The following is a 10358-nucleotide window of genomic DNA, read 5'->3' as shown; positions in this document are numbered from 1 at the left end:
AGGGAGAATGGAATCTCAAAACACTTCATTTCAGGAAGAACATGTTCATGAAAGAAGACACCTGGTGCCTTGGCTGGCATCTGTTGAAATCCTAGCAAATACCTGCCCAGAAAAGGCGCTGGTGGAACAGCCACCGTGGGCTGCCTGCCTGCAGCCAGCCCATTCCCACTAATGCATCGTTATTATAGGATATTAAAATCCTAAAACGTGATTATAGGATATTAAGATCAGTGCCAGCTTCACCCACCAGCCCCAGCTGGGTGAGTGGATGGCTCCCAGGAAGCAGATTTCCCACGGGGGAAGTCAAACAGGCACTTACTCAGATTCACTTTCACCCTTGGGGAAGCTGAAGGGCAAAAGAGACGGCACCGGGCTCCGCGGGCTGTGCCAGGCACGAGTGTTGCTCCCAAAACTCACCGACTCCTCAGCACCTCTGTCACAATGTTAATGAACTCATAACGTGGTATAATTAAAAACTGAGAGTGTGTCAGGAGGCACAGCCTCCTCCAGTTAACTTCTCCTAATGCTGTCAAACCTGGTTCATAGCACATTTCTGAGATATTAATTTAATTCCTCTATTTTATGTCAATCAGAGAACATGATGTTCCCCCCGAGGATGGTGGAACACTCTGGATCAGAATCTGAAATTAAAACACAGGGCACTTGGGGAAAGCCTTGCTTCACCCTGTGGTTTCCCTGCTCCGGCACTGCCTGGCTGGCTGCTCGCATCACGGTGACAGAAACAATTTTACAGGAAAAAAGGGAATGTGGGAGAGCTCCACACTGGGAACTGGTTTATTACAGGATCTCAAAGTGTTTCACAAACAGCACAGCTGGGACACAAAGAACAAAATGAGTGGGTGATGCTGGGGCTGGGACAGACCAGCAGCTCCTCCTGGGGTGACCCGAGCTCTCCCCTTGGAGGAGGAAAGCCAGAAGGAGAGAGAACCCAGGAGTGCTCTGTCCCTGCCCATTCTCCAGGTGAAATGGAAAGGCAGCCTCTCCACACCGCGGGGAGGATCGCAGCCTTCTCCCAGAGGTGCGGTCCCCACCACAGACTCCGTGTCAGAAGCTCTCCAGGAAGGTGACACTCCACAAAGCCCCAGGTAGAGAACACTGCGTTCCCACCTCCTCTTCCTGGCAGTGCCCTCACGGAGCATCCACAGGGTAATCCAAACCACTGAGATAATCTCAGGAGCAAACAATCCTCACGTAGTTCCCACTCCACACACAGGTGAGACTTGGAGCACATCCTGCACCCACCGGTTCCCTGGTGCCAGAAGCAGGCTTGACAAATTACAGCCTTCCTGAGCCTCCAGCACACACCTCGTACAGGGAATTCTGAGTTACAGCCTTCCTGAGCCTCCAGCACACACCTTGTACAGGGAATTGCGAGTTACAGCCTTCCTGAGCCTCCAGCACACACCTTGTACAGGGAATTGCGAGTTACAGCCTTCCTGAGCCTCCAGCACACACCTCGTACAGGGAATCCCACTTCCTACTCAGCTGAACTGCCCCTGAAATCGGTGTTCAAGATCTCCATGAGCTCCTGGTGAACCTTAGAGGCACCAGCTCTTCCTGGACTCCCTGACTCAGAACTAAAACCTTAAGGGGGGACAGTGATCCCTTGGGTGTGCCAGGGTCCTTCACCCCTTGTCCCCGTGGGTGCTTTGCAGAGGGATCCTCTCCACACTCCAGTCCTGGCACACCCATCTCTTCAGGTTGTGAAACACCCTGAGCACACCTGTACCCTTTGAAATCACTTTCAGCTTCCTTCACTGCCCGTGATGGACCAGGGCAATTCCCAGCACTTTGGGGTTTTTGGGCCAAACTTCACCTTTGTTGCCACAGAGCCCCCACTGCCCCCATTTCTCGCATCCTCACCAACTTCTTCAGCAACAGCCACGCACCTTCCCCAGTGCCACGGCCTCCTTTGGGCACGGAGCCCAGGGGGGCAGGTGCCCTGGGCCAGCCTGGCCGTGGGTGCCACAGGGCTGCAATCCCATGCCCACAGCTCAAGGAACACTCACACAGGACCCCAGCTCCTGCTCCACCCTCCCACACCAGTAATGACCACACAGACCAGTCCTGCCCCATTTATCCCCAGGACAAGCCCATAAATCCCCCGTTTTCCCCATGTGATCTCCTACCAACACCCAACGCTCCCTCCTTTAAGCAGGGAGAATTCATTCTTTTCCCCTCCCCAACTACTAAATTCCACCCATTTCCCAGGGAACTGATCCTTTATTGAGGAGAAGCTCAAACATGGACGTTTCCTGCGGAACACTCCGGGCTCTGTTCCACACAAAAGGCTTTTGTCCGGCTCCCCAACGCGAGGGCGGCGGGCGAGGACGAGACTCTGCGACCAACGATGACACGGGGAGTGTTTTTGTAAAAATTTTATTTGTCAAAGAAAAAAAAGCAACGGCCAATTGAAACCTACGTCATCTTTAACTCCAATTTTGGTCTTTAAATTTAGAGAAATGACTTATTTACTTTTATTTTTTTTAAACAACCCCCCCTTTTTCCCCTTTAAGGTTTACCATCTACTCGTGCTGAATCCTTCCAAGGAGATTGCTCCAGCGTACCTCTCCAGGTCCTCGCTTTGCTCCTTTTACCAAAAAAATGCAAAACTCCATCGTGCATCTTAAGGGCTCCAATCGTCAAAAATAGGAAAAAAAATATCTTTGGAATAGCCAATTGAGTTGAATAAAAAAATCCACACGAATGCGGTTTGGTTGGGGCAGGAATCCACTCCTATGTTCCTGGTAATTTGATCCCGCTCCATGAATCCTTGTAATTCAGCCTCCCTATCCTATCCACATTATGATTTGAATCCAATGATCCAGCTCCAAGGATTGGGATCCAGTGAGCCCTCTCCAATCCAAACCTTTATAACCAGCAAAACCAAAAAAGAGGAGGCAAAAAGTTAGATACTGTAATGAAAAAATAGGATTCTGGGGAATGATCAGTTATGTTTGCCATCAATTAATTCAGATGTACAGTAATAACTATCAATTCCCCAAAACAAACTTTCCAATGGTGATGCTCAGATAATTTCTTTAGAAATGTTAATTACTATTTGGAGGAAACATTGTAAATATTTACAATATGTCAACTGGAAATGCCAACATACTCAGCGCATTGGTGGGTACGAGGTTTTGTGGTTGTAAAAAATGGTTTTACTAAACTGGAAAAGCTTTAACTGCTCGGTCTATCCACCTACTATGGAATGGCTGGACTACAGCTGCACTCCCAGCTGGAGGGAACATTAACAATCAGTGTTTTCACACGGATTGTGAGTCAATCGTGAATTAGTCTGAGGGGGAAGGGCTGAGACTTAAACTATTCCCCACTAGGTTTGCTATTTTTATTTTGCTTTCATTCTGGTACTTATAAAAATGCAACAGCCACGCTGTATCAGTCACACAGAGGACATGCAGATTTTAGCAGTATTGATATTATACTCTGATTGCAAGTTCTACTACAAGTGTACGGATACTACGGACATGGACACTTGTAACCAAACGCTGCGGGACAAATAAACCAATACTCCCCCCCCGGCCCCGGTTATTCCTTTAAAAAACTAGAATGGAATAGAGAATTACAAAAGCAGGGATTTGGCCACAATTGCCCCCCCAGAAAAGGAAGTTTTAAAAGAGAAGAGCAATCGCAGCCTGCGGTCACGAGAACATGCCTGAAGCGACACGTGGGGACACGTAGGTGCTCGGCCTCAATTCCCCTGTCTCTCAGTATAAGGTCAATACTGCCAAGTTCATCTGTGACAATAGCACTTGGAGTCATACCATTGCCTCCATTATTGATCTGATCCTCCTCAATCCTCCTTTTGACAATCCTAAAATGATTGACATGTGCTCCACAATCCTTTAATCCAAAGCATTCTTAATCCATCTCTTCAGATATGTCTACAGAAAGACACACGAAAAGGCAAGATAAAATGTAAGATCCCCCAGAAGAGACAAGTTAGCCACAAACATCCCAACATCCCCAGCTCGTCTCGACCACAGCGCAACACTGAGACATTTACACAGCAATACCACGGCTCCAAGAATGTTGGTATTGAACTAGAACTAAACCGGAACAATCCTGACTGACAGCAATTAAAATACAATTTACCAAAGACAGGAGGGGAATGTCGGTGTGGAGGAGCAAATACTCACTAGGGATTTTACACAAGAATGCAATTCAACACTTCAGCCAATTCGAGTAAAACAGTTGGAATTTAAAAAAAAAATGAAAGACTGTACTAAGTAAAGGAAAACTGTGTACAACATGGGGTTCTACAAAAAGATCAGAGCTAGAGTGATGTTTATGTACGAGATCGGGATCTGCTGTGGCGGGGAGAGTAGCGTGGAGATCCTCTGCTTCTTCTTGGGGAATAACTGCGGCTTCTGCTGTTGCTTCGACTACGGCTCCTGCTACGACTACGGCTGCGGGACCGAGATCTTCCATAGCTTGGGCTTCTTGGGCCATCAACTTTAACACGGATGTAGGCAGTTTCTCCCTATTGAATAGACAGAACTTTCGATTGAAACGTCGAGGCTTCAGGGCCATGTTTCAGGCATGCTGACAGACTGCAGACAGTGTTACTACGGCCGGGACAGACAGCAGAGCTTACACGTCTATGTCCAGCCTGACCACACACTTATTTAGCTGCTTCGTAACCAAACAATGAACACCGCACGTTCCTTACCTTCAAATCCTACTGTTAAGCCCCTTGTATCCAATTCTGGCCAAAGAAAGTAAGTGTGATACCTACCTCGTGAGATCTAAATTTAGTGTTATCCAGCTTTCGCACAGCGTAGGTCATGTCTTCCTTCCGCACAAACTCCACGACACCAGTGCCATCTCGGAAAACATCAGCATAACATACATCACCTGCTTCACGCATGTGATCCTTTAAATCCTGCCAACTTCCACTTGGAGGCAGCCCTACAGAAAAACCAAGACGTGACTTTAAAACCGGATTAGAGGCTCACCTCCTCTTTACAGCATCTACAGCAGGCGCAGCGAAGGAGAGGAGCCCTCGGCATCGGGGGGACACCACCGGGGGGACACCACTTCTCCCCTCCCGAAGCACACGGGGCGATGCTTTTTAAGGAAAAGCTCGCAGCAGCACCGCGCCTGCAGGACCCCGGGGGAGCACTTAGGCTGAGAATGAGCAATGACTCACCCGAGACGATCACTCTGTACTCCGAGCGCCGGGACGGGGGGCCGTACCTGCCCCGGGGGGCTCCTCCCCCTCCGCCGCCGCCGCCGCCTCTGCCGGTGCCGCGGCCGCTCCGAGGGAACTCCACGCGGAGGCGATACCCATCGTAGTCGTAGCCGTCCCGCCCGTAGACGGCGTCCTCCGCGTCCCTGCGGGCGGCACGGGGCGGGCGGTGAGCGCGGCCGCCGCACCGCCCGCCTTTGTTCCCGCTTCCCGCCCGCCTCTCCCCGGCCGCCGCCTCTCCAGGCCCCGTTAGCGCGGCCCAGGCGCTCGGCGATGCTCCCGGGCGGGCGGCGGCGGCTCCGCCGGGGCTCTGGGGCCCAGGGCAGCGCCAGAGGGGTCTCACCTGGGGTCCTCAAACTCGACGAAGGCGAAGGGCGGGCCTCCGCGGCGGTTCTTCAAGTCGATGTCGCGGATGGCGCCGTACTTGTAGAACACGTCCTCGATGTCCTTGGTGCGGATGTCGGGGGGCAGGTTCCCCACGTAGATGCGGCAGTCGTTGTTGCCGGCCGGGCCGCGGATGACGCCGCCGCCGGACATGGCGAGGTCGGCAATGTTTGCGGCGGCGCGGGGCGGTGCGGGCGGCGCGGGGCGGCGGTGGCGGGGCCGGGCCGGGCTCTCGGAGCGCTCGTCACCTCCCCCGACCGCCGCTTCAAAATGGCGCCCGCGGCTCCGCTCGCGCTGCCTCTGCGCGCACCGATCTCACCCCGGGACGCAGCACCGGCCGCAGCACCGCCCGCGCTCACGGCGGTCCAGCAGCACACGCGTCTCCCGCCGCGCCCTCACTCTTCCGCCCCGCGCAGGCGCGGTTCCGCCGCAAAGTAGTCCCTCTGTTCTCGGCGCTCCGGAGAAGCCGAGTCCGTGCGGGTGGCGCAGCCGTGGGGCGCGAGGCTGCGGGAGCTCAGTTACACTCTGGGGAGCCGCCGTTCCCCGCGGTAGGAGAAAGACGCGCCTCCCGGCAACGGCTTAAACAGCGGAGGCTGCGTGACGTCACGTCCGGTGCGGCGCCCCGCTCCTTTAGGCCCGGCCGGGGAGGGCGCGCCCCACAATGCACTGCGCGGGACGGCGGGCGCGCTTGGCGCCAAGCGCGGGGCGCCTCCCACAATGCACCGCGGGGATGGCGCGGACGGTCCCCGCCGTGTCCCCGCCGTGTCCCCGCTGTGTCCCCACTGTGTCCCCCGGGTGTCCCCGCCGTGGCCGAAGGGCCGCAGCGCCGCGTTCAGTGCTCTGTCCCGGTGTGCCGTGCCTCGGGGAACGGAGCAAAGCTCTGCCCGCTGCCCGGGGGGCAGGACCCAAAATGGCCGCCCCGGGGCACGGGAAGCGAGGCGGGCCCCGAGCTCACACATCGCCTTCAGCAGCTCGAGTCCGGCTTAAATCTCGGGTTTGGGGTTTTCCCACCGCTCGCGGTGTGTTTTTGCAGTCCTGAACCCCTAGGATGGTTCCTGGGGGCTCTTGCATCCAGCGTTTGCAGCTGAGCGTGACGAGCTTGGGCAAAACAAACTTTAAGAATGAACTTGAGTTGGTGCCTAAGTTAATAAAAGTGGAGGAACAAAAAGCCTTAATAATTGAGGCAAAGTCGCATCCCAAGTGGATACATTTGGGAACGCTGCTGAGGGCTGCGTGCTGCTGCAGAAGAACATTCTGTACTGTGCATTTATGAAGGTTTAATGTAGGGTCATGTGAAAAACAGACTCAAAATAAGGCAAAAAAGGATATCCTGGGGAAGAATCAATACAATAATATCCAAATATGTTTATAAAATTGTAATTTGGATAAAGACAGTTTATATTTACAGTGGAGTACTCTGCATTGTCACAAAGCCCTCACAGATGTGTTAAAGCAGCTTTAAAAGGAGAAACCATTTCAGTGTGCCCTGGCCACGAGATGATACAAAAATGTGAGGTTGTGCAAAAAAATACTGAAATAAATGATCTTGTGCAATCTAGGTGTCTCATTGATTGATCTCTGGGTGTTTGTATCAGCACAAATGTGGTGCTGGGGAGGTTTGGTCACTGAAACCACCATGAGGGGTTAAAACAGTGTTGGGGAGTGGAGAAAACCCTTTTAGGCTCATGAGTTAATTAAGGGATTGTGAAAAATGCCTCCTGGCTCTCTCTTGGAGCCCATCATGCTGCCCTAATTTTTCACATGTTAATGAAAAATGCATATTCCTCTGGAAAAACAGCGATCCGGCGGCTGACAGGGAAGTATTTTCAGGATAACATCACAACCTGTGTGGCTGTTACAAATGCTGCTTTTTCTCTCCCTGAGGAGGAGGATGAGAGGTCCCTGAGAGGCAGCGGTGCCTCTGCTCCAGGGTTTTGAACGAGAAATGTCCCTGCTGGGTCACCAAGGGATTAAATGACAGCAGAGAGGTGGGGTGAGAGCCCATCTTCACAAGAGGCAAAGGGTAAATTCCCAGCTGCCTGGGATGTTCTGCATGTGTGACAGTTTTAGGGTTTTGAATTCCTTTTGTAGTGGAACACAACGTGGTGAGCAGCGAGTGCAGTGCCTGTGAGGATCTATGTAACTTCAGTGGGTGATTTGGGGGAAATAATGGGGTTTTAAGATTATTTTGCAAGCTACTCACAATTTAACAAACTGTTCAGTTGCTTGCCAGCTCAGCAGAAACCCCTTTTGGAGTTCCCATCCCTGGGAGTGTCCAAGGAATGTCAGGACGTGGCACTCAGTGGGGTGGTCTGGGTGAACAGGGTGGTGATGGGTCAAGGATTGGACTCAGTGATCTTGGAGGTCTTTTCCAGCCTATGATTCAGGGATTCTGTGGTCCCTGGAAGTGTCCAAGGCCAGGCTGGACAAGATTTGGAGCAGCCTGGGACAGTGGAATGTGTCCCTGCCCATGGCAGGGGGTGGAACTGGGTGAGCTTTAAGGCCCCTCCCAACCCAAACCTTTCTGTGATATTAAAAAACCCCAACAAGTCCCCTTCCCACAAAAAGAACCCAAATACAAAAACAACAAAACAAACCCTACAAAGATCCTGATTATTCTTTTCCCAGGTGTAGGGAATCTCTATCCTTTGCCAAGAAATGAGTCTCTACTTTCAAGAACTTATTAAAACCACGGAAAGTTATTCTTAAAGGCATCATAAACCAATAGTAAGTCTGCCTGCTTGGTGAAAACCCCGTTGCATAATTTCTTTTGTGTCTGAATAATCCTCATAACTGCTTTAAATGATTCTCTTAATTACCTTAATGAAGTGTCTCTTTATAGAAGTATTAGATGTTTTCTTCCTCATTACCTTCCTTAGGTCTGTGTTATCAGTGGAGTGTTTAGTTGGATATGCTGCACAGTACTTATTTCTCAGAGTAATTTTTGGCTTCCTATCAAAACACATATGTGGGGAATTAATAAGTTATGTAGAAAATAAATTACTGGGAAAGAAAAGGCAAATAACCTTGCTAAAAAAAAAAAAAAAAAGATGCCAACTACTGTAAAATGACAAGGTTTTGTTCTCAAAATGGGAGCAATGGAAACTAGGGCTTTCCAAGGGAGAATAATGCAAATATTACCCATATAACATCATTGCTTATTGTTGTTCCTGATGAAGCTTGGGAAGCAGGAGTTTCCCAAGCAGAGCTGCAGGGCTGGGACTGTGGCCCATGGCCTGTCATCGCCCAGCTCTGTCACAGAGAACCTGTTTGTCCTCATCCTTGCTACAGAACAATCCAGCTGGGATTAGTCCTGACTAATCTTACTGTGTTGCAAAATAACAGTTCATCAAAGCTCAGATTGTCTGGGAGAAAAGGGTCTGTTTTTTAAGAGGCATCTGAAGTTATAATGTGGTTTTTTTTTGAGAACTGAGCAATAAATTGTCCAAACTTGCCATTTCCCTCCTGTAACAGTCCTTTGAAATCTGCTGCTGGAGGGGTTTCCTTGGCATTTCACCAGTAACTTGAAACCACACGGGTTGAGTCTTTGGAGGTGAAACACAAAGCTGATATTTTGTGTGTGTGTGTCCATTTTAAATAATGCTTCAAAGATATCAAACTTATTGTTTTGCATGTAGGAAAAAGATGCAAAAATACCAGTCTGACTTTTTCAGAGAAACTCTGAACTTAAGACAAGGAAAGTGTGTGCAAGCTCAAAACGAATTCCCATAGCAGTGGATGATGACAGAGCTTGTTTTGTTTATGCAGATTTATCTGTAAGCAAAGAGATTTCCTCTGCACATGCTGGGGCATGTCTGGATGCAAATGGAAAACACAGCACACTGCCAGTGGGAATTTTTCCTGGAAGCCAGCCCAAAAGGACACACATGGGTGGAGGCTTAAAGGAGAAAAGCCAGACGAGCAGAGGTAATTCAAATCATCCCAGGTGGATTGGGAATGCTCATTTTCAGAATTTCCAAAAGTCTGCTGTTTTTCCTGTGTGAGAACAGCTACACCATACAGCTGGCTCCATGATGTGCTCAGATCCAAGGGCCCTGCAGCAGAGCAATGGGGCACAGGGAAGCAGAATCACTTAAATTTTGTATGATTATTTGCCAGGCTGGTAGGAATAAAAGGTTAATTAAAAAAATTAAAAATAACAAAAATCATGGCTTTGCTGTGACTTCTGCTGTCTTGTTTTCATGTTACTTGGATTTGTAGCGATTCCCACATGCCAGCACACCATGGCTGGGGCTGGGAGGGAAAGGGGCAGCAGTTAGCATGGACCAGAAAGTTTCAATGAGCCCCCCCAAACCCATTTTCTTGGATTTATTTTTGTGGGAAGAGATTTCTGTTCCCCCAGAGCTCTGCCATTGCTCCCTGCCTCCCGCTGTCACCGAATATCGTGGCAGCTGCTTGCGTTGCTCTTCCCTCTCCCTGCCTGGTGGGATGCTCCAAGGCCTGACGTGGAGAGGGAGGAAAATGAATGCAAACTGTCAATGTAAATAAACCTGCTAACATTTATTCCTGCTGAGGAATAAATAAGTGGAAAGGAGTGAATCCATTTGTGTCGCTCATTCCAGAGGGAACCTCGCGGTTTGGCGGGGACTGAGCAGCGAAGGTTTTCCTTTTGGTGTTTTTCCCTGTGCATTTTCCTGGAGTTGCCTCCTTTCCCCTCGATGCATTCCCACACTCCAGGCATGTGGCACACAGCTGTCTGAGCTGTCCACACCGGGATCCA

At 50.5% G+C, this 10358-nt stretch overlaps 1 protein-coding gene across 4 annotated transcripts; it reads right to left on the bottom strand.

The window, feature by feature from the left end:
• Positions 1-2384: 2384 nt before the first annotated feature.
• SRSF1 (serine and arginine rich splicing factor 1) lies at positions 2385-6204 on the bottom strand. Of its 4 annotated transcripts, XR_004499853.1 has the most exons (5): positions 5577-6202; positions 5195-5379; positions 4781-4953; positions 3807-3926; positions 2385-2890 (listed from the first exon to the last, which is right to left on the bottom strand). XR_004499853.1 is itself a non-coding variant. In XM_033518914.1 (4 exons), exons 1-4 carry the CDS (start codon positions 5768-5770, stop codon positions 3888-3890), a joined length of 591 nt encoding a protein of 196 aa, XP_033374805.1. In that variant the 5' UTR covers positions 5771-6204; the 3' UTR covers positions 2385-3887. The 4 variants fall into 4 exon arrangements, 2 of the variants coding, with proteins under 2 accessions (XP_033374805.1, XP_015502443.1); XR_001524608.3 differs by having other exon boundaries at positions 3807-4953; positions 5577-6201; XM_033518914.1 differs by having other exon boundaries at positions 2385-3926; positions 5577-6204.
• Positions 6205-10358: the final 4154 nt, after the last annotated feature.

This window comes from Parus major, chromosome 19 (genome assembly GCF_001522545.3).
Source record: "Parus major isolate Abel chromosome 19, Parus_major1.1, whole genome shotgun sequence".
Lineage (NCBI taxonomy): Eukaryota > Metazoa > Chordata > Aves > Passeriformes > Paridae > Parus > Parus major.
The sequence above is the reverse complement of the archived record's forward strand: the minus strand, read 5'-3'. Positions and strand labels throughout refer to the sequence as shown.